This window comes from Pecten maximus, chromosome 9, assembly GCF_902652985.1.
Source record: "Pecten maximus chromosome 9, xPecMax1.1, whole genome shotgun sequence".
NCBI classification, from domain to species: domain Eukaryota; kingdom Metazoa; phylum Mollusca; class Bivalvia; order Pectinida; family Pectinidae; genus Pecten; species Pecten maximus.
This window is the reverse complement of record NC_047023.1, coordinates 1,164,708-1,191,956: the sequence shown is the minus strand read 5'-3', so window position 1 is coordinate 1,191,956 and position 27,249 is coordinate 1,164,708. Positions and strand designations below refer to the sequence as shown.

The 27,249-nt window shown below is 35.0% G+C and overlaps 2 protein-coding genes and 1 non-coding gene across 4 annotated transcripts in view; 1 reads left to right on the top strand and 2 right to left on the bottom strand.

Moving 5' to 3' along the window:
• Window positions 1-16,892, bottom strand: part of LOC117334054 (E3 ubiquitin-protein ligase NEDD4-like) — a 51,930-nt gene extending 35,038 nt beyond the window's left edge. The window contains exons 1-11 of one of the 2 annotated variants that reach the window (XM_033893485.1): window positions 16,789-16,892; window positions 16,601-16,686; window positions 13,272-13,356; window positions 12,907-12,945; window positions 11,647-11,700; window positions 11,076-11,188; window positions 6,896-7,007; window positions 5,762-5,949; window positions 4,754-4,867; window positions 3,511-3,688; window positions 2,312-2,368 (exon numbers count right to left, since the gene is read on the bottom strand). In XM_033893485.1, coding sequence (XP_033749376.1) covers window positions 2,312-2,368; window positions 3,511-3,688; window positions 4,754-4,867; window positions 5,762-5,949; window positions 6,896-7,007; window positions 11,076-11,188; window positions 11,647-11,700; window positions 12,907-12,945; window positions 13,272-13,356; window positions 16,601-16,686; window positions 16,789-16,830 — 1,068 coding nt within the window. In that variant the 5' untranslated portion in view covers window positions 16,831-16,892. The remainder of the gene's footprint in view (window positions 1-2,311; window positions 2,369-3,510; window positions 3,689-4,753; window positions 4,868-5,761; window positions 5,950-6,895; window positions 7,008-11,075; window positions 11,189-11,646; window positions 11,701-12,906; window positions 12,946-13,271; window positions 13,357-16,600; window positions 16,687-16,788) is intronic. The other variant, XM_033893486.1, reaches the window with a different exon arrangement.
• A 3,261-nt stretch (window positions 16,893-20,153) lies between these two features.
• Window positions 20,154-26,563, top strand: LOC117334055 (very long-chain acyl-CoA synthetase-like; the record flags this gene model as incomplete). The annotated part of the gene is given in 8 exon segments (XM_033893487.1): window positions 20,154-20,235; window positions 21,196-21,299; window positions 21,301-21,592; window positions 24,509-24,619; window positions 25,056-25,271; window positions 25,528-25,686; window positions 26,061-26,185; window positions 26,372-26,563. Coding segments are annotated over 7 exon segments (1,173 nt in total), but the record flags the coding sequence as incomplete, so codon positions are not given.
• Trnaa-agc lies at window positions 21,750-21,822 on the bottom strand. Its single transcript has one exon. It is a non-coding gene; the product is annotated as a tRNA-Ala (tRNA).
• Window positions 26,564-27,249: the final 686 nt, after the last annotated feature.

Genomic DNA, 27,249 nt, shown 5'->3' with positions numbered 1-27,249 from the left:
AATAAATGACGGACTAATGATCTCTTAGGAATGAAAAGAGGAATGTCTCTCTACCACGTTTAGTGAGTGCATGGCAGACTCTGCTAAACATCTTTATTATTCAAAACTTTGGGACAAAGTCTAAAACATGTCATGAACAGAAAACTTAATGTTGAACTTTAACTGCACAGCATTACTGTTTCACCCCAGAACTTCCACTTAAAATATCAGAATCCTTCTACTGAATGAATGAATGACAAGCTCTGCAAAACTCTCAACCAAATTTTGACAGACGAATGTAACACTTTCCACCAATTCCTGGCAGGGGCATAATATACAACTTAAAGCAGATTTTTTTTCAATAACATTTTTTCTTAAATGAAAATTATTTGTTGAAATAAAAATTAATTCTTACATTGTTTTTTCAATCATTCTTCAAGCCTCTTTGTAAATCGTAACAGCTCTTGACAAAAATTTCATTATCATTGTTACTAATTAGAACACAATACCAAACAGAATGTGGAGTAATCAAGTTCCTCCTCCTAACACTATCATGTCCATGCTTAACGTTAGTGATTCAGTATATAGTGAAATGTTACAGTCTCAATAACATAATATAGTACCAAGTATATTAATGATGAACACACTTTTATTACAGCAAATATGTTATATTCACAAACCACGCAACAAATTAAAGCTGTAAGCCAAGAAGTATTGGAGCTACTAAAACAGAGACTGCAACTGTAGTACACATTATGCACCTCTTTTAATATCAGCGAAATCTTACTTAATAATACAATGTTTCTGCCTGAATATTTGAAGAAAATGATGAACTATCATATATTAAAGGAGGAAATTCAATGTAAAAGTTACAACAGAACAGAAAGAGAATGAAACTCTACAGAGTGATCAACTCTCACCTGGATATTAACTACAACACCAACTCCAATGCTTTTTATGGCAAAATATACAAAAGACATGCTCAATGAATTAAAATGACCCAATTGGGTTTAACGTCATCCGGAAATAGGACCATAATGCTTTTAAATAATTTTCAAGAGTTTTTCTTCTTCATGCACAAGACAGAATGATTTATCAATGGAAAATGGAAAATCTTCAGCAAATAACAACTTGGTGAATTTGTATCTTGTTAAACTTGTCTGAAGATAGTGAATGCTGAGGACAGTAGGATGAATGGCATTACAAGAGGAATGAAGTGATTTGTATTGTGACTGCAAACTAGAAATCTCCAGATATCTCAACATTATGTAGATTTTACAAATACCTGTATGCCATGCCAAGTACAGGACAGCTAGTGAAGAATTATATTATTATTTATTTTGCTTGCAACAAGATTCCTACAAATAAAAGACGGCCATAAGAAATACCTATTCAACTACCAGTTTTCTAGCTGCATATCTAAAGCTAGTTTGTGAAATATTGTGCAGCAGCTCAAGTCTAGCAATGAGAGAAAGATAACTCCCCACTTCCAAGTGAAGGCTGTAGAAATGGGCGTCCTGTATTTTGAGAAATCCCTTACATAAATCAAAACCAGCTCTAAGTCACCTAAATTTTACTTGGACAGCAATTATTTCAAAATTAAATTGGTCTATTCTTCTCTTCCCACTTATTTGTTACCAGGTCATCAATTAATCAACACCTCGTCAACAAGTTAAAACCATTAGTGAGATCAGTATCTGTGAGAAAGGTAAGGCAAGCATTGGGTGTTGATTTTAGGCTGCAGGGATTAATACATCATGTTCATGTGAACTGCATTTTTCTATCACAATGAAGCATACTGGGTACATTATTTTTGTAGCTTAATTACAAAATCTAATGACTAGGTCCATCAGTTCAGAATTTGGAAATAATCGGCTTGTTTATTAGAAATTTTTGATAAATTATAGAATTCCTTTTTACGGTGAGGGGATGCTGATAATTAACATTTGAAATGGAATTTAAAGATGATCAATTATTTTCAAAAAATACCAGCAATAATTCTTTGATTTAATTACCTCCCAACTGAGAGCTGAAGCTTTTACAGCTTCATTTTTCTGGTGAAAGTGAAAGTAAATAATCTTCCCTAAACTTAACCAACTCCCTTATAACACAACATTCTGCTGGATTACTGTTGACAGTATCAGAGGCACTACTTTACCATGAATGAACATGAATTAAGATCTGACTAGCTTTCAATTGTGTAGCTGAACATATTTTGCTCATGCACTTAAATAATGTATGACCCATTCAATTACTTTGAGAAAAAAAATTAAGAAAAATGCAATCAAATTGAGTTACAAGTCATAAGCACACCTTGGTAAGTGATACTTACTGATCTGGGTGGAGAATTTACAGATGCAAATCTCTGACGGTTGAGTTGATTTCTTATCTGGAAATCAGGTAACATCCGACTTCTATATATTAGTGAGGTCAGAGATGACAGTTCCATTTAATTTAGAAAAACTTTTTGCCTAAAACTTCATTTACTACGATTCCTTTGGTGTTATGTTAAACACAACATTCCGTAACTTTTCTTGCATTTAATGATTTCCATAATATTATAACAATGTTGTTTCTCAATTTGAAAAAAAATACCTACTGTAATTTAAGAGTAGAATTTTATTCCCACAATTTAGATTACACCTCCTGCAAGATGATTCAGAAGTTCTAGAATGTGTTGCCAGTTTTTTCTGACATGAAAGACAGAAGTAGGTGGTGTTGAGATGAAGAGACCAAATAGACGGCCAAACCTTGTCCCTTCCCTACTTTATACATTGACAGCTTGTCCTTCGATTATTATGAGACGGCGCCCAGGTCAGCCCGTCACCCTGTAGACCTATTTCTGTCTGACCTGTAGAATCAGGCCTCTGTGTCTGTGTCGGACTTTCCCTGTCACCCTGTAGACCTACCTCTGTCTGACCTGTAGATACAGGCCTCTGTGGCTGTGTCGGACTCTCCCCTGTCACCCTGTAGACCTACCTCTGTCTGACCTGTAGATACAGGCCTCTGTGGCTGTGTCGGACTCTCCCCGTCACCCTGTAGACCTACCTCTGTCTGACCTGTAGATACAGGCCTCTGTGGCTGTGTCTGACTTTCCCCGTCACCCTGTAGACCTACCTCTGTCTGACCTGTAGATACAGGCCTCTGTGTCTGTGTCGGACTCTCCCCATCACCCTGTAGACCTACCTCTGTCTGACCTGTAGATACAGGCCTCTGTGACTGTGTCGGACTCTCCCCGTCACCCTGTAGACCTACCTCTGTCTGACCTGTAGATACAGGCCTCTGTGGCTGTGTCAGACTCTCCCCGTCACTCTGTAGACCTACCTCTGTCTGACCTGTAGATACAGGCCTCTGTGGCTGTGTCGGACTCTCCCCGTCACCCTGTAGACCTACCTCTGTCTGACCTGTAGATACAGGCCTCTGTGGCTGTGTCGGACTCTCCCCGTCACCCTGTAGACCTACCTCTGTCTGACCTGTAGATACAGGCCTCTGTGGCTGTGTCGGACTCTCCCCGTCACTCTGTAGACCTACCTCTGTCTGACCTGTAGATACAGGCCTCTGTGGCTGTGTCGGACTCTCCCTGTCACCCTGCATACTTATAGTGTCCTCTACACTGATGTGTCGTCGCGCCCTGTACATCTGGGCCGCCACGTTTCTCTGCTGCTGACGCCGATCCTCTCCAGCAGTTTCTTCCTCTGTGGTATTGCTTCTGTATATATATTGTATAGTACAGAATATTACTGGACTGTGTTTTTACACTGTCTATTGTGTTATAAAACAATTGTTTTAACACTGTCTATTGTGTTATAAAACTATTGTTACATGTCCAAGACTGACATACTGAAGGTTAATTTAACAATTAGCAGCCAAAATCAGTGATTTTTTCTCCAGGATTCTCATTTTGAGAGAAAAATGATAAAAGTGACTTTAAATTTCAAATGGGTCTTGACAACGTTAATACTGAAACATAAATTTTCACTATAGTTATTTTTTTAACTTGATTTTTCACTTTTCTCTAAAATTTCACTATTCTTTTTTAACATGATTTTTCGCTATTCTTTTTTAACATGATTTTTCGCTATTCTTTTTTAACATGTACATGTTGTGTATTTTCACTATTCTTTTTTGGCATGTATTTTCACTATTCTTTTTTGGCATGTATTTTCACTATTCTTTTTGAACATGATTTTTCACTTTTCTTTTATAAAATGATTTTCACTGTTCTTTTTTAACATGTACATGTTGTGTATTTTCACTATTCTTTTTTGGCATGTATTTTCACTATTCTTTTTGAACATGATTTTTCACTTTTCTTTTATAAAATGATTTTCACTGTTCTTTTTTAACATGTATTTTCACTTTTCCTTTATAACATGAATATTCACTATTGTTTTTTAACATATTTTTTCACTATTATTTTCTAACATGAATTTCACTATTCCTTTCTAATATGATATTTCAGGACTACAATTAAGGGACAACTAGGGCCTGATGTTTGCATATTTAACATATGCAGTGAGCCATCGTTCCATTTACCCTGAAGTGGAATCCTCAAAGTCAAATATCCTTTGTAACAGACAATTGATTCCAACAGTTATCATGTAACTTTCCGTGATACTACGAATTAATAGCAATAGCCAATCCTCCCAGAAATGACTGAATATTTCAAACGAGATGGATGTGGAATAAAATCTCAACTAGCTCCACGGCCCCACTTTTAGTTTAGTGTGTGTTTAATACTGAATGTGCCCAGCTATGTAACAGGCATACCTACCCTGTAGGGCGTTCCCACTGTGTGGACCTGGTCTGTGTGTTCACATAGTATGTTCTACCATTGGAGTCCATCCTTTCCTGCCAGCCCGACGGCAGGTCACTGCTTCCCAACACCCTGTAACCATAAAATTACAGTAATACTGGAACAGGGAACACAGCATACTCATGAAATAATACAGGAATTATGTGATCTAAATGTAAAACTACAATATTTTCTTTGAAATAAAAAATATAATTCAGGGCCTTGAACATGGGTCAAGGTCTATCATCTCTTTCATCAATCAAATCAATTTCTTACTGACGATTTCTTGCTGACGTTTGTGAAACAGAGTTAAAATTTGACATGGGGAAAATTAACCTCCACCATTAGAATACCTCACTGTCAAATGAAAATTGCCAAAGATACAATATAATTACCAAGCCACTGCTAAGGTGAATGACACCTATACTAGTTTTGTTATTTGTTGATACATTAATGGGTCTAACATCCAAACATGACTGACTAAGTGAATGAGACCAACAGTAATTCACTGACCTATAATGATAATTTCTACCACAATACGCTGTGTTATTCCACTCTCCAAGCCATTGTATTAATGTGCCCACTGTTGGATATATATATATGTTATATTCCACTAGTGGACCTTCCGTCTTTTGATTGGTCAAGAATTCAAACTTTCACCCGATCTGCAATTGCTAAAGACGTAATCAATAATTGAATGACGTCACATCACCTGGTCTGGCCATCACCTGTACACATTATTTGAATACGTGAAATAAGACTTGGCCACGTTTCACTTTGATTCAAGCCGATTTTATTGTGGTAGAAACAGGTCACACATACGACTCGTGATTTTTGGACATGGATTATAATATTTTTCAAAAGTTACAAAAGACACTCGCTAAAGCTTGTGTCTTTTGTAACTTTTAAAAAATAACTTACTCGTGTGAAATAAATTCCATATCCAACAAGCACTGGTTGTGTAACCTCTATGTAGCTAACACTTACCCTGTAGGAGGATCCCACTGGGTTGTACGGGTAGTATGGTTGATGTAGTATTTCCTTTGAGTGTCTGGATGTGTTCGCATCTCCCACCCTGGGGGTAGGGGATCTTCATTTGTTGCTGCATCTTGGGTCGGACCAGAGGCACCTGCTTCGTTAATACTGTTGGACATATCTAAAAACTCCCATTCCGTCTGTAAACATCATCAAATATTATTATTATTACACAAAACTCCCATTCCGTCTGTAAACATTATCAAATAATATTAATACACAAAACTCCCATCCCATCTGTAAACATCATCAAATATTATTATTACACTAAATTCCAATCCTGTCTGTAAACATCATCAAATATTATTACACAAAACTCCCATTCCGTCTGTAAACATTATCAAATATTACTACACAAAACTCCCATCCTGTCCGACAACATTATCAAATATTATTACTATCACACTATTATATATGCAGTCATAGCATGATTTGTTTTATCAGAAGAATTCCTGTAATTTTAGATTGTTAGGTAGCTTGAATCTGATCACATGGCCGTTCCAGTGGCAACTGAGAACAGAAGCAGAATGACGGATGTAGGTCCTCCTGACCCTGGGTCACCTAATCATAACCAGGCCATGACGACATAAATTATCACCATACTGTAGAAAGATTTACACCTGGTCACTAATCATAACCTCGCCATGACGACCTAATTTATCACCATACTGTAGAAAGATTTACACCTGGTCACTAATCATAACCACGCCATGACGACCTAAATTATCACCATACTGTAGAAAGATTTACACTTGGTCACTAATCATAACCACGCCATGACGACCTAAATTATCACCACACTGTAGAAAGATTTACACCTGGTCACTAATCATAACCTCGCCATGACGACATAAATTATCACCATACTGTAGAAAGATTTACACCTGGTCACTAATCATAACCACGCCATGACGACCTAATTCATCACCTTACTGTAGAAAGATTTACACTTGGTCACTAATCATAACCACGCCATGACGACCTAAATAATCACCATACTTAGATTTTACACCTGGTCACTAATCATAACCAGGCCATGACGACCTAAATAATCACCATACTGTCCCAGATTTACACCTGACTTACCTCCTGTGGTGTTTGCCCAGCAGCAGTATCTTCCCCTTCCTCCTCCTCGTTGTCCGACACAGGTAACAAGGCCAGATACAACCACAGGTGACCTTTGACCCTGGATTTTATACTACAACACCAAAATATAAACTTGTTTAGCACAAAAACTGAATTTCTGTCTATGAGGAGAGTTTCCAACTAATATCAATTTTTATATTTTGTTGATGAGGAGATCTAGAGTTTCCAACTAACATTAATTTTTATATTTTTTTGATTGATGCTGTATATTCAGATTTAATGCGTTCAGTAGATACACCAATATATACATATTTGTGCATTTGAGACGGGTACAACACAAGTCCTAATTGAATAACCTCTGTTTTACAAAGATGGCAGATGAAAGATAAATTTCTAGATGGTTTACACTTCCAACTATTTCATATTGAGGAAGGATTAGTCATAGATGTGTAGAGTTTTAACTTATGATAATAAAACATTGAATAAATGAGAAACCCAAAAATGTAATTCTTTACTCGGACAAAACCCAAAAATGTAATGCTTTTATTAATTACTTGGACAGACTCCTGGCGTTTAGCTGCTGGCAAAAAAAAAAGATGATCTCTAAACTTACAAAACTTACATGAATGTTCACAAACTACAAATCTGATAATGTTTGTAAGCAGAAACTGGAAACGGAATCCTTACGATCAAAAAATCATAAAAAACATGTATATGGCCAGAAAACAAATGGTAATTACTGTCTGGTAATAATATGTCAATGTTTGTTTGAATGCTGATTACTGCTTTCAATATGAACTCTCACTTTATCCCCAAGTTTCTAAGTTAAAATTATTTTATAGATTCATATTCAAAATGTAATGTAATTATAACTGTGAAAGCAGCAGTCCTTCTGGCAACTGAAATTAATTAAGTTAAACCTTAAAATTTTGTTTATCTATAATAAAACAGTTTTCCAAGTCTGAATGAAGAAATAAACTGTTTTCTATCATTATCGGAGGTAGTTAATTATAGGTTTGAAAAGTTAATACATAATGACAGAATTTTAAGTGGTCTGAGATTAGGAATCCAAAGATTGTTCTGTATTGGAAAGTTGGCTAACCAGAAACCATGCAAGAAATAAATCAAATGCTCAGAATATTTCAGAAATAGATTGAAGTTCTTATATAATTACATGGTAAATATTAAATTACCATTATATTTCAGAATGAGTTTAAATTATATGATAAAATTTTCTGAGCATGCGTATCCCTGCATATAACACGACTTCACAAGATTCCAATAGATGTGCATTAATTAAGTTGGGGAAATCTGTGATCTGCGATCCTAGTATGTGTAATTTGAAGTTTAAATTGTTAATATACCTGATGGTTTGACTTCATTGTATTTGGGAATATAGGCCATTGTTAGTATTGGACGAAGATTTAAACGTTAAGTGTCATTGAAGATGCTGACTACCCCTGCAGAACACTTGGTTTACTAAACTCTAGTAATATCATGAAGATTATATAGCAACATTTAAATATGACACCTTTTTGTCCACCTACTAATTAGATGAGTTCGAAAAGAATGAAGCAAAATCTCTAAAATGCAAAGTAAATTACAAATGGAGATAAATCCAAGGAAATCCAATCACTTAAACTGCCAAACATATTGTTTTTATTTAAAACAGCTTAATATAACTTATATCAACAATACAAAGAAGCAGCATGAACATAAGAAAATTTTAAATACACTATGTATATATGTGTTAACATTCTCATATTATAAAAGTGTACTACGATAAACATTTAATAATATCAGGGACTGTGCTATACAATAAGTTCCATCAATTGAGCAAAAGAATCAAAATAATCTAAATTTATAAACTATGCTTAGATGGTAAATTATATTAGGTTGCTGAAATGATATAACAGAAGATTTATAAGACTGGTCAGTCTGTTAGTATACAGAACAGACATGCTGTCCAGTGTGGCCATTCCTTGTGGTCAGAGAAAGAGATAGTGGTCATCCAAAAAATTGATCAGAGGTTATCTAAACTACTCACAATCGATTCCACCGTCTGTTTATGGCAAAAATATTTTAACTTGGTTTTTGTTCCTTATTTCAGACAGCCAGATGAAACCGTTATAAATATACCACTGATATGGAATGGACAAGACAGCAAAAATATACCACTGATATGGAATGGACAAGACAGCAAAAATATACCACTGCTATGGAATGGACAAGACAGCAACTGATTGGAGGCAATTCAAATAGAGTGTAACTACTGACATAGTCCTGTCTTACATCCACTTAACTGTTACATCTGATTCACTTAACTGTTACATCTGATTAACTTAACTGTTACATCTGATTTACATCCACTTAACTGTTACATCTGTTTTACATCCACTTAACTGTTACATCTGATTCACTTAACTGTTACATCTGATTTACATCAACTTAACTGTTACATCTGATTTACATCCACTTAACTGTTACATCTGATTTACATCCACTCAACTGTTACATCTGATTCACTTAACTGTTACATCTGTCTTACATCCACTTAACTGTTACATCTGATTTAAATCCACTTAACTGTTACATCTGATTTAAATCCACTTAACTGTTACATCTGTTTTACATCCACTTTACTGTTACATCTGATTTACATCCACTCAACTGTTACATCTGATTTACATCCACTTAACTGTTACATCTGATTCACTTAACTGTTACATCTGATTTACATCCACTTAACTGTTACATCTGATTCACTTAACTGTTACATCTGATTTACATCCACTTAACTGTTACATCTGATTCACTTAACTGTTTCATCTGATTTAAATCCACTTAACTGTTACATCTGATTTACATCCACTTAACTGTTACATCTGATTTAAATCCACTTAACTGTTACATCTGATTTACATCAACTTAACTCTTTCCGTACTCACGACGACTACAGACGTCACAAAAACGTGCTCTTGTATCCTTCATGACGACTACACACGTCACAATTAACATGCCTTCCATCCTTTGTGACGACTCAAATCGTCATAAAACATCGCGAAAGATGTTGATATTACTTGCTGGTTTAGCATAGTCATACGAAGGAATTGACACGGAAATGATGTTTTTAAGAAATAAAAAGCGATGTAAATATTGTATTGATGGTATATTTTACGTACCAGAAGCATATTCATTCGTTAAGATTGTCTATTTCAAAGAATTCCGCCGGTTCATGCCGAGTTGTTTACATAGCTACAAAATGGCGGCCTCAAATTTACTTTCGTTTTCTGCGAGATTGTTGAGGTTTTAAACACAATAAAACAATTAAAAACGATAATATATATATAATTGAGTAACGTTTATCATCAAAATAAGTAAGAAATACGTAAAATATTTTTACACACCGAAAAAACGATGTTTTAACTGCGTGATTTCTTACACACGTGTGACACATGTGCCGATCAACATGTCATTTCCCGCGATTCTGCCTGGTGATTTCGCCGTATTTTAAAGGAAAATTTGGGTAAAAGAGTTTCCGTACTCAGTACTTGTTCCATATGATAAACTTCATTTAATATTAAGCATTATACAACAGTAAAAGATCAGTAAAAGATCGTTTTATCGACGTCTGATGTGATAGCCATATGCTCCAATACACAAAGGACCTACCCAGCATTCACTTCCGGTAGCGACCGCGAAATTTGAATGAGTACGTAAAGAGTTAACTGTTACATCTGATTTACATCCACTTAACTGTTACATCTGATTTACATCAACTTAACTGTTACATCTGATTCACTTAACTGTTACATCTGATTTACATCCACTTAACTGTTACATCTGATTTACATCCACTTAACTGTTACATCTGTTTTACATCCACTTAACTGTTACATCTGATTTACATCCACTTAACTGTTACATCTGATTTACATCCACTTAACTGTTACATCTGTCTTTCATCTGATTCAGTTATAGTATAACATAAGATTTTCTAAGACCAATACTCATTTTCACATGTTTACATATAAAGTTTCCCTTGCATCATACTATTCCCTCAGCATTATCATATACATCAATTAATTTCACATGAAAGTGTCTGCCATCTCTCAGGTAAATCCTTGTTGTCATAGATAGGTAGCTGATCTGCTGTCACCTGTTAACTAAGCATGCCTACCTGCGTGGTCGGAGGATGTAGTCTTTAGCTGCCACGTCACGACCTGGCCTCTCACAGGCGATGCTGGTGTGGGCCAGCGGGATCTCCACCAATCCCAGGAAGTCATCACGAGTCTAGAACAGTAGTTTGAGAAATACATGATGCCTTTCTATATACTATCTGGAATGTCAAGGTTATCACATATCTAGGACTCACTGTCATATCCTATATAAATTAAATAGCCATGTATACCCTAGAAATAAAATTTCTATTGCTTACCGTGTACTCACCACTGACATATCCTATATAAATATTTAAATAACAATATCCTAGATATAAAATTTCTATTGTTTAACATTGTACTCACCATGGTCATAAGCTATATAAAATTAAATAACAATATCCTAGATATAAAATTTCTATTGTTTAACATTGTACTCACCATGGTCATAAGCTATATAAAATTAAATAACAATATCCTAGATATAAAATTTCTATTGTTTAACATTGTACTCACCATGGTCATAAGCTATATAAAATTAAATAACAATATCCTAGATATAAAATTTCTATTGTTTGATGTTGTACTCACCACTCTGTTTGAATCAAACACCTCAAACAATAATACATTGTCTCTGGGGTTCACCTGAAATCAACCAATATTAATAAATATATCTTGATTTAGGATTATACAAGATCTTTTTTTATAGAGTTACATATCAATTGCTAATATCATAACGTATTAAAACCGCAAACTTGAAATTAATCCATTAACATATATTCATTTTAAATGAACCAAGTTATCTAAAAAAACAGAAATAATAATAAAAAAACAATTCATCTAGGAAATGGTATTTAAAAATACAAAAAATCAAGGAATACATACTTCATTCACAAGCTTAAAGGTTTAGATTGTCATGACTGTTAAGACTCCTAAAGTTGTAAATATCAGACACAATTTTAACACCAGATGTCAAAAACCATTGAATTGACAATGCAGGGGCGTAAAAAAAAGATTGTCAAGCCACTTTCTCTTGACAAGTAGAGCTCAGAAATCTACTTGCCTGAATACAATTTTTACTTGCCCCATACAATGCATTTCAATTAAATATATATGTTTTAATAAAAGATATTTTGAATATTTCATTATTTAATATTAACTAAAGTTAAAAACATTTATAATCCATAATTGAAAGAAAACAATACATATATAAAAATTGTAATTCAATTTGCAGTAATGTTTTCTGTTACGTTCTGTTTCCTTCGTTAATTGTTTTATAATTCCTAAATTCTGAGTCCATGATATTCCTTTCCAAACATTAGTCACACAAATCATGCTTCTTATTTTGATGAAACAAAGATCATTTCACAGGGAACAAAATTATTTCCTTTATATCTAATGAGATCATTCAGTATTCCAGTAAGTAAACACTTTTGAACATTATATAATACTTCAGCTGCAGTTTCAATTATTTTCATCAGCTAAAAAACGCTCATGAAGAGCAAGCCTCAGATTTATTGCCAGCAGTGACCTTACTACCTTTCCCACTTTGACAATTTGATTTACAAAAGCTGAAATTTCAATATTTAATGTTTATCTTAATATCTTTTAACATACTCCTACACTATAGTCATTATGGTAAATTCCTCATCACAAAGGATTCAGGAAATTAAAACATGGAAATAATGTCAGAGGTAGCATTATCTTAGAATTACTTGCCCCAGGCAAGTGTACAACATGTACTATCAGTTTTTAACCTGCCCAAACTTAAATTTTGGTTGCCAGGGGTGTTAAGACAAGTGAATTTTTACACCTGTGTTATGAGAAACTTCTCTGATCATATTTACTTACTCTGAACTGGAATTCTTCCTCCCATTTTGGATTCAATGTCTGAAAAAAGAACCGGTAAAAATTGAAATGAAATCTAAAATATAAATGAAATCTAATATACATGTATATGTACTTGTTTTACCAAGTCAAATCTACTATCTTAATAAAATAATGATCTGTGCACTATTTATAAATGCAAATTATTTGTGTGTTGGGTTTTATGTCCAACTGACGTTTAGCTAAGATCTTATATGGTGACTAATATACCAGTGACTTGTGAAATGACATCCACGATTGTTGAATGTATTGAAGACTAGGTACACTGATGAAAACTTATACTCTGCTGAAGTAGAACCTAATCACTGATTATCTAACTAAATATTTACCTTTTTGATGACAGCAGTACAAGTACTGTCTATAACACCTGCTTCACGGTCACCTCGGTACAGACTAATTTTAACATATGGGTCACTGAAACAAAAAAGATGTTTTTATAATATAAATTAAATAAAAAAGGGTGGGCAAATTAGAGTTGGGAGGCTCCAAAGTCAGGAATTATATGGACTTTCCTGGACTGACAATAAATCCTTCCAAATATCAGAAGATAATGATAGATATCTGTCAAAACTTAAAGAGAGAAGATCTAGATCTTCTAAGACAATATTGAAATAACAAAGGGCAATAACTCTTACACAAATCATTCAATCACAATGATTAAATGGAAACAATGTCAAGTGCAGAAAAAAAGTGCAATAACATGTTCAAAATTTATAGATTTAAATGACTGCGCTAGGGATTGCACCTGGTACCTCTGGCTTACTAGCTATAGTCTTATGGGGAATACGTATACGCTCAACCAATCGAGCTAAAGAAAAGATCTCTCTAGCCGAGCGGTATATTGCGGCTAGTATTTACCAGGTTTACACATATTTAAAATTCCATTGACAGTATGTATACTCCTTCCAATTTACATACTTATAAAGTCTAGGTATTAGGCAATACTATATCAAATCCAGTTCACATTCTGAAAGGTATATCATGGCTACAACAATCTGTAACTAATTACGTACTAATCTACTCAGATGATCCGATCAATGAGCAAAAGAAAAAGTTCTCCTTAATGATGACTGCCATTCTATAATGACAATTTTATTAAGTGTATGTACATTCATTACAAGGAACAATTTGCCTTAGAAAAGTTGTGGATACAACCAGCCTACCCCATTGTGAGATGATTTCCTTCCACAAACTTTAGTGTTCTCAATCATAAAAGATGCATGTTGGGTAACATGTAAATTGTGTTCAAAGAAAATTAAGGTCTCTGTCGCTGATGGAACATGTGACTTTAGCAGAGAAACGGAGATCTATTGAAAATTCTTAATGACACAACTGTATATCAAACTCTTACAGATGAACTTTAATAATTAACAATAATTAGAAATTTAAAGTCTCTTGGTCTTTGATAGTGTAAAAGTGGAGAATAAATATCACCCAACTAGCCTAGGTTAGTGTGATTTTCTCTGAGGATATCTGCTTGGAGAGCGAGAGGTCCCTAGTTTGAGACACGGCAGAGTTTGTTGAAAAATTCTTACTTTTTGTTTTTCATTTGTTTTGTTCGGAATATCCACAATAGGGTCAATCATAACTAATCAGAGTTCAAATAATCACTAGATAGAAAATATTGTTTTAATAAAAACAATAAAAAAAAATCATGATTTTGAAATTACTGTCTATTTAAATTGATCTGAACTTGAGGTTTACCTTAAACAAATATTCTAACCCTGTCTTTACTACTCTCTGGCAGGGTATGAAACTAGTTCCATAATATTTAATGAGTGTCGCAAGCCTGATGTCATTCACATTGGACAGTATTATGTCTATGGTTGTAATATTCTTGAATCAAAAACAGATGCTAATTAATGGTACTAGTATCTATTATCAACTTTCAATTCAAAAACCTGCACATTATGTCATTTCTTTGGCAATCATAATGGTAAAATCCAAACCGAACAACATGACACAGATAAATCCATTCAAATATACCAGGGTAATGCCATATTTGATGCAAATGTCAAGGTCAATCCTTATACATGCACTGATCTAAGTGAAATAAATTGGTCTCATCATGGTGATAATGGAATTTCCAAAAAGATTTCAACAGGTAAACAGATTTGGAGTTATATTCTGACATAAAATAAGTGGCTTTTTCACCTGACTTTATAAAATACATTAATTGGTTAACTGATTTCTCATAATGTCATTTTTATCTAAGCAGCTTCATCTATGTATGCTCATGAATGCCATATTTGGATCAGTATTAATATTATTACAGAAGTTCTCTCAGAAGTGTACATGTACATGTCATGGTTGATGATCAAGACAACTCGGAGTACTATTTATTATAGGAGTAGTATATTATTGGAATGTGCATACAAAAAGGTTTTCAGGCATGCTGATAGGCTAATATATTGCTAATGAGCATTGGAAATGTTTAATTGTACCGAATAGTATTGCAAAGTTACATGACATCTGCAAATTGGGACAAAGATTTTGTGAAAGAAGAGTAAGCTAACGGGAATTTACCATTACACTTGTAGCAGGCCAGGTTTTAATTTCAAATACTGTATACAGTATATATATATATATATATATATTTGTATGGTCGCCTTCTAGCTTCGGGCTAGGGGGAATTTCCCTTTAGATCAGTCGGTAGAGCGGCGGACCAGTAAGTCGAGGGTCGGGGGTTTGATCCTGACTGGCTGCACACTACTACTCCTTGAACCAAGTGAAAACAAGAGGCTTCCTTGGAGAGAGAACCTTGGTTGGTGTGTTTGGGGGTGAACACATTTGAAGGAGGGAGTAGTGTAGCAGGCCGGGTTTTAATTGTAAATACTGTACATAGTGGTAAGGTGGCCTCCTAGATTCAGGCTAAGGGGAATTTCCCTTTAGCTCAGTCGGTAGAGCAGCGGACCAGTAAGCCGAGGGTTGCGGGTTCAATCCCGGCTGGCAGCACACTATATATGGCTACTACTCCTTGAACTTTTACACACTTATATAGATTTTAGGAAGGAGTGATGAAAAACTATCCTGCCAAGATGAAACTCTAACTACTCTGTAGCAAACTCTCACTCTAAGAGCAGACAATCTACCACTAGACCAAATGGAAAACTCTGCTAGCTTGAGCTAGTAAGGTACTCTCCCACTTCAACATTTTAGAGAGGTTGGTTGTTTGTTCCGAGAGCAATTAAGACACCAGTTGAGTTGGAGCCCCGAGAGAGCATGACATATATTTCATTTCTCTTTCCTATGACAATATCTTTACCTCAGACCTAACAATTAGAAAGTTTGTTTGCCAGTGATCATGACACAGAGACTGCATTTAGGCTAATAAGTACTTTAAGCATAGATTAGGCTAATTTATACCCTGATCTCTAGATCTATCAAAATCGGAAACAAGGCAACCCCGTCTCCCATATGGACACTGTTGTTATGACGACGGGGCTAATATGAAACTCGCTTCTGTGTTAGAAAACGTTAACCCAACCTATGTTACATAAAATACAGTCGTTGTACTCACATGACATTCACCCTGTAACAGACCCAGCTCGAGGGTAACCTAATTTGGTCCAACAAATACATTTACATTCCTCAGAATGTTCGGTGTTCCTACGCATACATAACTACATATGTCTAAAACGTGACATGTTTATCTTACCTTGCACCAAATATATCCTTTTTCGCTAAATTTGATCCGCTGATGACTTTAATTCGCAAAACCCGAGTTGTCCCCGGTTGGTCCGACTGAAAGATGTCAAATGATAAAAAGGGTAGATTAAGAAATTAAATGAGATTATTCTAGTGACAGGCGAATTGACAAGTCAAACAGGTAATTATTTTCCTTACCGACAACTCAGGTAAACCTAGAATCTGCGTGTGAACAGCCATACAAGATATTAAATTATCAGATTCAGTCTCTTCGTCAATGTTGATATTTCACAGAACCCATTTCTAGTGCGCATGGGCAGAAACACAGATCCCGGATGTTACGAAATAACCCAGCCCTAGGCCTACCGATCACCAAACTAATTCACGCACTTGCTTACAAAACATATATGTATAAACACTAATCAAGTGGTCTTACAATTAAACCACTGTATATTGATACTCTGAAGTTACAAAGTAATTAACTAATTGAGATTTATCAATTACAACGAAGTTTAACAGAATTTCGGGCTTTCGCAATACTGAACATTTCATGTCGTCAGATATTTTTATTGCGAAACCACAAAGTCACAAGGTTTATGACGAAAGTATACATCACTAGTGACGGGAGTCAAAATCAATACTTCTCAAGAATATATTTAATCTCTATAGAAAGTGATAAACTTGATTTTATACAACTCTGCTTCTAATGATAACTACCACTAAACAGCTGGAATTAACTGGGTGTATATTCACGCTCCATTCACCACTTCTTTACATTCCTAAAATAAGATTGTTTTATTAAATTAAAATGCCATACGTATACATACATGTGTTGTATACTATCGTTTGGGAAATTGTGTTTAATATAAGTTCGAAAACTTGTCACGGTATAACCCACAGTTGACACTCGAATTGTTTTCAACAAAGTCATATTATGGAAATCGCTAAATTAACCCCGCGAAAATAGCCGCGTTTACAGTAAGTCATCTGAATTTCCAATCATTATCAAATTTACCTTTCAGTGACAATTAATTTAACCTAGGTGATAGAGAACCAATAGCCAAGTAAATCAGGGAAATTCTATAGAGAACCAATAGCTAAGTAAATCAGGGAAATGCTATAGAGAACCGATAGCCAAGTAAATCAGGGAAATGCTATAGAGAACCAATAGCCAAGTAAATCAGGGAAATGCTATAGAGAACCAATAGCCAAGTAAATCAGGGAAATGCTATAGAGAACCAATAGCCAAGTAAATCAGGGAAATGCTGTATTTACATAAGTTCAATTCTATAATGTATTGTTTAATTAAATTGAAACTAGGCATACGTGATTATACGTATAACAGAACCTATATGATTATCTACAATGCAATGAAAACATAGGTTTAACAAGGCGACAATTTACTTGTCTGTACTATCGTTATTACTACATGAAACAAATGATCTTTTTTTCTGGTTGTTAGGACCCAGGACCCGTACTGGACCATACCGTCGTTATTACTTTATATGAAGTTTTATCCAAATATGTTTAAAAGATATACCACTTGATGTAAACTTTATTTCGTTCACATAGATAAATCATTTTCTTCCATAAGCTGTTTAGATACGGCGTCGAGCAGGAAAGGATTACAAGTTATAGATATTTGTATACATGAGTGAGAGGAAAAAGGAGGAATGTCTAATACGGAAGTGTTTCCAGACTAATTTTACCTAGGAGCCCGCCCCCTTTCAATTTCGATCTACTGCTATATTGTTGGTGTTCTTTCTTCCAAATTATATAATATTGGTTTACATATTTTTGTTTATGGTTGTAATTTTAAAGTTTAAGACTAAGGGTAAAAAAATGAAAAGGCCATATGCAAGTTATAGTTTTGTTAATCTTATTACTATAAAAACAATGTTGCATTAAAAATGCAAATGTAGTGATAAATTCTTTAGAATTCGAAGCGTAACACATGAGATTTCCCCAATTTTTTGATGCAATATATATTCAGACTTTACGGGGCTACATATTCATATTTTGAATAAATGTGGAGCTAACCGAACTCTTTGTCGTGGAATCTAAAGCACTATATGAGCATTAAATTCATATTAGGAGTATAAGCCAGGTGTAAATGTATACAGACAAAAAAAAAAAAAAAAAAAAAAAATAGGTTTGCATTGTTGCTCCACAAGATATTTGCTCCCCTGTCCTGTCCAGCCCATCCTTCAAAGACCAAATCTGCGTACAGCCGTTGATGGCATAGTCTAAGCTTAGGCCTGGGTATTCCTTGGTAAATTTGATTATCTCTGTATCGAATGAAAGTCTCCATGAATCATCCAAAGGCGATATTAACTTAGTCGACAGATTTTTGAATTCATAACCAAACTCAAACGTCACTTTACTAACATATATATTTGTGCATCGAAATTAAAAAAAAATGAGTAAAATTTAAAATTTAACTGTCTTTATTGTTTTGTTATTATATTTCTGTTTGTATATATATACATTGTAAATAAGTATTAATGGTCAAGCTAAATTGATTTTTTTTAATCTTTATATGCTTTTGTTACTTTGTTTACGTAAGTCCGTGTTCGTTATTGGACTTCGATAGTTTGTTATAGTTGCGTTATTGAAAGTAATTGTCCAAAGATGGAATATAAATGTGATGAAGAATGTTGTGAGCTGATGCACAAAAAGAAGTACAAAAATTTAAATAATCCGCAATAACATAAATTGTGAAAATTGTAAAGACGGAGAACGACGGCGAACGAAACGAGACAACTAAATGCCGAAAAGGTGAACTGGTCCGCCTACCAATCAAATAAATGGTCATCGGATGAAGTTTTTTTTTCATATGAATTTCTTTTTTATTCACTCAAATATTAACATACCATTGTAGCTAAGTGCACAATCTCTGAAGTGACTACGAATGGGATATTACGATAGGAAATCCGTGTCGGCGGGGAAGACTATACTTATAAATAATCCTCCGTGTCGGCAGAGAAGAATGAAATTATAAATAATCCTGTTGTATGTAGAACAGTAAAATAATAGCTTAAATATATTTTATTACTTCTAAATTCAAAACCCAGGATTGGCAGAGGTTGCGTCATCTTATATAGGCCCTGTCCCAAAGAAGTGTACAACAACAACAACAGACATATATACATTAATAAATCAATTTGTTTACTTAAGTGTCATATATCACAATAACATTGTACAAGTATATAGTTACAGAGTATGAGTTATAGTTTAACATTGGCGATCAGCCGATCAGTCATCTTAAACATAATAAAATACAAAATATTTAGCTAGAATATAGCACAATTATTATAGAACCAGAAAACAGTACAACAGTTATCGATAAAAAACACTTATTGAAGAAAATATGATAAACATGTGACTATTGATTGTGTATAAAATCGTACGATTATTGCCTCTCTGTACATACTTTCCGAAAAGACAACGCGCGTTGAGGCCCACAATCTACATTTGTATATGGAGATCAGTCCCACTCTCGTATATACATCGGGTTATCAGCGTTGTAAAGTTCAATGTTATCCGTATGTCTGTCCCAAATATTAACCCTATTTATATGCGGTCCCCAGATTGCAACGGAGAAACATTGTTTTCTCCACAAGAGAAGGCGACATTACACCTCAGGTAAGCTTGGACGCTTGGAAGACTTCCGATCTTATGTTGGATATTTAAACAAGTTCAACTTTCAACAGGTGTAACATTAGGCTATAAAGCACCAGTCGCCAGGTAACATCATTGATGAATAGTAAATATTTCCTTATATAAATACTCATCACAAGAAACCATTGAGTTACATGACTAGATAACATACATTACAAGTGTTTCGCGCATGCCTCTCGACCCAGTAGTTTCTCGGTACTCCCGCCATAAACTCATCACATCTATATATACTATGTATTTAGGAAGTTTCAGTACTTTGCCTATTTTTGAGTTTTTCAGTTTTGTATTATAGCTAGGGTCTTTAAAGGACGGACGTAAGATAGCGAGGTATTTATTTGTAATGTAAGTTACTCCATATATTAATCAATAATGGACCCGGGTTCACAAAGTTTATACATACACACAGGTAGATAAATACTAGGAAACCGAACATCGCGGACGGACCCTCTAAATATTTCTTCTATCACACGGTTGATACTGGACACAGTTATTGTTGATCTCAACTAGACAGATACCCCGGTAAAATTACAAATAAAATTGAGCTTTCTCATTTTCGTCTCTGCGAATGTCTGATTCTAGACCCCCCCCCCCCCCCCCCCCCCCCCCCCCGAGTTCCAAATGAGGGGGAGATATCCTACATTTAGTATCATGAATTTAGTTGGACAATTTATTCAAAAAAAAAAAGAAAAAAAAAGACGAAAACAAAAACAAAAACAAAACAAAACATATGGGCTGGTGGCTAGTCTAGCCTACAGCCATGTAAATCAAATTCAAAACCATTTAGAATATTCTTCACTAGACATAATTATATAATCATAGTATACATTGATGGTTAATTAAATTCAACACAAAACGCTTTTATTTCATAGAATTCAATTGATAATTGATAGTTGCTATACGATTTCTAATTACATTACATTTTAGGGAGTAACCAATTCTGGCTGAAAAAAATGCCAGGAAAAAGAGATATCGCCCTGGGCACTGCCGCGGGGGTCACGGGTGCGGCCCTTGTAGCGTGGAGGACATTGTTTCCCCTACATCGTGGACGACATCAAGACATATGGCCCAATGATCAAAACAACAATAAAAATCGTGAAAGGAATGAAAAATGCGGAATACTTGGTCGACGTGTTCGAGAGGCAGGTAGCCAAGCACCCTAAGAAGATTTTTCTAATTTTTGAGGATAAGTCCTACAGCTTTGAGTTTGTTAACGAAATGGCGAATAAGGTAGCCAATATAGCCATGTCTTGGAATCTACAACTCAATGACATAGTAGCAACTGTCATCTACAACGAGCCCGCATTCGTGTGGACATTTCTCGGTAAGTCCGAATATCCCAGTCCCACGGGAATGGTTTATGTATTCAAGGAAAAATTAAAATAATCAAACTAGAAAAGGGTATGGAACTGTGCATATACACGTTTACACGTTAAAAAGTAGGCAATGTAAAAATTATAAAAAATGAAAAATAAAAATTGTGGAGAATCCGGGTATCGATCCCGGTACCTCTCACATGCTAAGCGAGCGCTCTACCACTTGAGCTAATTCCCCGGATATGGAATCAGTGGGAAATATTAATAGTAGTAGCTAAACGTGATTGCTAAGTATCTAAAAATAGATAACAGAGATACATCTGAACGTACATACAGTATGTTTTCTGTAGTGTGTATAACGGAAGTCAAAATTAATGTGTAAGTTTAAACATAAGTAGAGTCTGCTTTGCAATATTATCACACAAGCCTGCTAATCAGCGGGATTTCTTTTTGCTTTGGGGCCAGTTTCAGTTGTCGCTTCCGTTACTACTGTACTGTATCAGTAAAAGACATTTATGACATATTTAAAGAGTATTCTGCTCCTACTTACTATTGGTTGAAGGAGTATTGACTGTATATATATACATATGTATACAACGGGAAACACTTTATTTAAGGAGAAAGTTCCATCAGAATAATAATATATGACAATCACGTGCCACAAGGACTTCTCCCATGAAATCTAAATTTCAGTACAACATGCACAGTGTATTCCGGAATATGAAAATAATCTAAAATATATATATATCGTTGGATTAATGGTAACAATGAATATAAAATTACACCTAACATTAAATTTAGAATAAATCAAACAGTCAGTATTGTCATGTGGGTATAAGGAATAATATGCTTACACTATATATGATTTCAATCGGAAAACCATTCGGACCTTTCCCAATGTTTCCGTCATATCTTCTGAAAAAAAAACACGCATGATTTTCCGATTGCGTATATTACTGAACTGTAGGTAGGCCTATTGTTTATTTATTTTTCAAACGCTCTCTATAATTACATTAAAGAAATTAAATAGAATTCCTGTGCATCTGATTGAGTGTAATAATTTCGTGGGTTTTTAATTGGGCCTAATAGCAATAGTAAGGGTATCTTAAAAAATTACCTGATAAGTTTTCACCGGGGGAGCACCCCCGGATCACCCGTAATTTGACACGCCCCCGAACTGAACATCCTGTATCGTTATACGGTGTAGCTACTTGCTAGTTCAGATCACCACAACATCCGGCGGTGCATACCATAGAAATCATCTCCCGACACAAGTTACTGCGGACAGGTTCCTCTAGCTGATGGGCAGACTAGTCCATATATGCCCGCAATTTCTACCACCAATCCAGAAGAAAGATACAAGCTTTGAATAGATCCATCAAGACAACACCAACATATGCGTGTTAATGTCCGAGGCATGCCGCCAGTCATCCAGAAACTGCAGCGAAGTAGTCTGCCACTCACAGTCTTTCCTGAACGAAACCCAGAAAATAATGGTTAAAAGTCCTTTCAAAAACTTTAGATAGCACGAGAACTGTTTTTATGCTATGTTTTTTTTTTTATGTTTCTGACTTTAACACGAGAAGACATGAAATATCCGTCTTTTATATATTATTCACCAAATCGCGAAAATCTCTCAAACCTTATGATGAAAGTGGAGCTTTATCGACTCATTTATAATTTGTGTTTTTTTTTCTCAAATTCAAATAAAGTGTTTCCCATAATTTGAATGTACGGTTCGGAAAGCATCACTGAACATTTTCCTGTGTAAAGTAATATTCCCCAAATATCTTGAAATATGTTCAAGTCCAGTCCACGGAATTCGACAGCAATGAAATACAGTTTGCACATTAAGACCAATCATGCTTCATTTTCCATCTGATTTTTATAGATATTTTAATGGTCCAAGTAATTGCCAAATATTTTGGGTGTACAAGAACCGGAAGTAGTTGTACCAATTCCGTAAAAAGTGAACATGGCTTAAAATTGGCTTAAAAATATATAGGTATTTTGGGGGTTTAAGATTGTGTAATCTTTTTAATAGATATTTTTTGTTGCATAATTGCATCCATGATATAAGTAAATATCACTCTACAGAAAATGATAACTTTTTGAAGAAAAAAAAAAAAAAAAAAGAAAAAAAAGAAAGTTAAATGTGCGTTATTTTGACTAAAAATTGAACCCTATCACACTCCCATGTAGGGTGATATTAAAATGGTCATAGAACAAGCCCCTGGGACACTTTGAATTTTTAAAACAAACTTCAATCATGTGTTATTTCATATAGTACTACAAATATCACCCGGTAATTATTAAATTGGCTAGTGGGCAAAAATCAATGTAACCTGTAACAAGTAGCAAGTTTGTGATGAAATGGAAAGGAATACAGAACCTGACAGAAAGGGAGATCAGATCTGTTTTTGAAGTAGACCCAGGGAAAAGACCATATATGCCCTAGCTATTGGGGAACAAATTGTTACCTGTCTTTGATTAAAGTAATATTTGACAAGTATTCGCTATCATTACGGCCATACCCAATACCACTGGCAACATTCACAAAATATGTGTTAAATACTAAAGTTTGGCCAGTGATCACGTTGTCATGTTTGCCTAAGGCTGTCGTGTTTTCCAGAACTTATGTTGGACAGAAAATGTTTGCCGGAAGGCTGAAACCCAATGGAATTGCGCTCATCACTGTAGCGTTCGAAGCAGATGTTTATGCGTATACTGGAATTTTTATCTTTACTACAAAACCTCGTTAATATAAATATGTCTTACAGGAGAAGGGTATTTGTTACATCACTCCATCTATATTGTTTAACCTTACGTTTTGGCCGAAAGGGCCAGCAACCTTAACACCTATACCATTTAAACTGTGTCGATCGCTAATAACATACTTAAAGATGATATCATTGTTAAAACAGGTCTCCAAAAGATAGGACTCGCAGATGCCTTCATCAACTATCACCTCACATCGAAACCTCTGCTGCACTCCCTCAAGGTCAGCGAAGCCAAAGTCATTATCGTAGGGGCAGGTAAATCACAGTGTTTAATTGTTATGCATTTTGTGTATCATTTAATTCTGTATAAAGAACGTATTCTTCACGAAACGATCATGGTATCATTTAAGCTGTCTGATAATAGGAATGGATGTTGCAGTTAGCCTAGTGCTTTCTTTACTCATGTAATGTTTTTAGGTTAATCGTAAATATAACTATCAATAAAAATGATACTAAAAACAACAAAAAACAACAAAAAACAACAATCCCCCTCCTCCCCCCCCCCCCCCCCCCCCCCCCACGCAAAATTAACAAAAAAAAAACAACAACAACAACAAAAAAACCTCAGTGCCATTTCGATGTATATAAGCCAATAATTGCAATCTACTACCACTTTTAAGAAAACTGAACCGGTAAAAAGTAAATGTAAGAAGAGTGTATCATAATTATCAAACATTTTCTCTATCACCAGGCGATGAACTTCTCGAGTCGATGTTGGCCATACACGATGGATTACAAGGCACTCCAATTTATGTCCAAGGAAAGTCACAATCCGAACTTCCCTTCGGATTCATGTCCATGGAAGATATGATGTTACGTGCGACCCCTGTTAACATATGTAAATTGATACGGTCAAAGGTCACGGACACGACGCCCATGTGCTTTATATACACCTCGGGAACGACAGGTATTTTATTTATCATATGGCAGTTTATATACATGTATATTGTTTTCTATCAGGCAGTTGTCATCCATGGAAAATAACGTAATGCAGATTGTCCGTTACTAATGGCTGTTTATATTTGAACGCGGCTATTGTTGTCGTTATCAAGGCTGCTGTTGTGGTTTACACGGTTATTATTGTAGTTAATACGACAATTGTTATACTAGTAATAGGCCGGTTATGTAATAAATATGAATACGACATAAATGCATTCACACAGGACTTCCGAAACCCGCCATCATCAACCAAGCCAAAGGTATAGCTACGTCAAAGATGTACAGTCTGTTCGACTATAACGAAAAGGATGTGGTTTATGTTGTGACACCCCTCTACCACAGCGCCGCAGCCACAAACTGCTTCTTCAACTCAATAGACACAGGTGCGTATTGCCATCATACGAAATGAAGAATTCATATTTCAGCAACATATTTAGCGCTGCAGCTGTATATTACGATTGTGTATATAATACGTACCAATGTGCAATATAGTTAGTAAAACAATTGAATTGAATAGAATTGCACACCTCATTTCAATAATGCATTGTCAAATAACTAAATTAGTTCAGTATACAAACATAGTGTATACTACAGTACGGGCTACCACGAATACACATAAGAAGTTTTTGTTGCCAGATATCAGTAAATATTGTACAAAATGTCTTCTACCCAAAAGGTGCTACAATGGTTATACATATAAGAAGATTTTTTTGTCAGATATCAGTAAATATTGTACAAAATGTCTTCTACTCAAAAGGCGCTACCATGGTTATACGTAAGAAGTTTTCGGCGTCACACTTCTGGGAGGATATCAGAAAGCACAATGTTACAGTGATCCAGTACATTGGGGAACTTCTCAGATACGTCGTCGCTGTGCCTAAGGTAAAGTGCATACAACGAAAATACACAACTCCTTTATTAAGTATTTCTTGATATGCATTGAAAAGACCGGCTTCCGATATTTAAGAATTGATAAATGAATTCGTTTGCTTCATGCATACTATTACACCCAACCCTTTTGTAGAAGAAGTACCTGTTGATATTAAGTTAGTGTTCTTCCTTCCTCAGTCACCACTAGATGGCGTTCACAACGTCCGTATTGCCTATGGAAATGGTCTGAGACCTGATATTTGGAAGGAATTTCAGAGCCGATTCAAAATTCCCTGGATAATGGAGATGTTTGGTGCTACTGAGGGGACATCTGCCATTGTGAACACAACCAACAAAATTGGAGCCATAGGGAGGTTGTCTCCCTTGTCGGTAAATCTTTGTTGCATTTTTCCCCCATGTGAGGTTTGTGCTTCATGATATTTCATGAACTGAATTTAAATGAATAAAGACGTTTATTGAAATTAAATCGGATAAGTATTCCTCTTGTAAAGATAAGATAAAGATAAGATAAAGATAGATAACCTACAAAGATAATGTGCAAATGGCTCACAGGAAAATAACATCTTTACATAGAAAATAGGTATCTGATACAGTTTAAGGGGCATTCCTTCGTTTGAATTAAGTTTATGTCGTCAAAATTAAACTTACTGGGAAATATTTATTTTTTCCAGATAGTAAAAGTTATAATCTTTACATCAATAAGGCATTTTTACTCTTAAGATAAACCAAAGTTCTCCGAGTATTTAGTCCTGAAAATTCTTAATTCGACCCGAAGTTTCATTAATAACAGCAAAGACTTACGGTATTTGTACACGATACGCATTTTCCCTGAACATTTCGGCGTTAAGTTCATTATTTGTAACACTCATATAATCATCATTCGGACATAGATCTCATCAATAGAAATTGTGCATGTTTCTGGTGTCCGAACAAGGGATGCCCCTTTAAGGGAACTGTAACACGATGCTGTCTCTCTGTTACTAGGCCTCGTCAGTAATGTGATCAGGTCGAATTAATGGAAATCCAGAGGGTGGGATAAATAAAATATCAAAGCA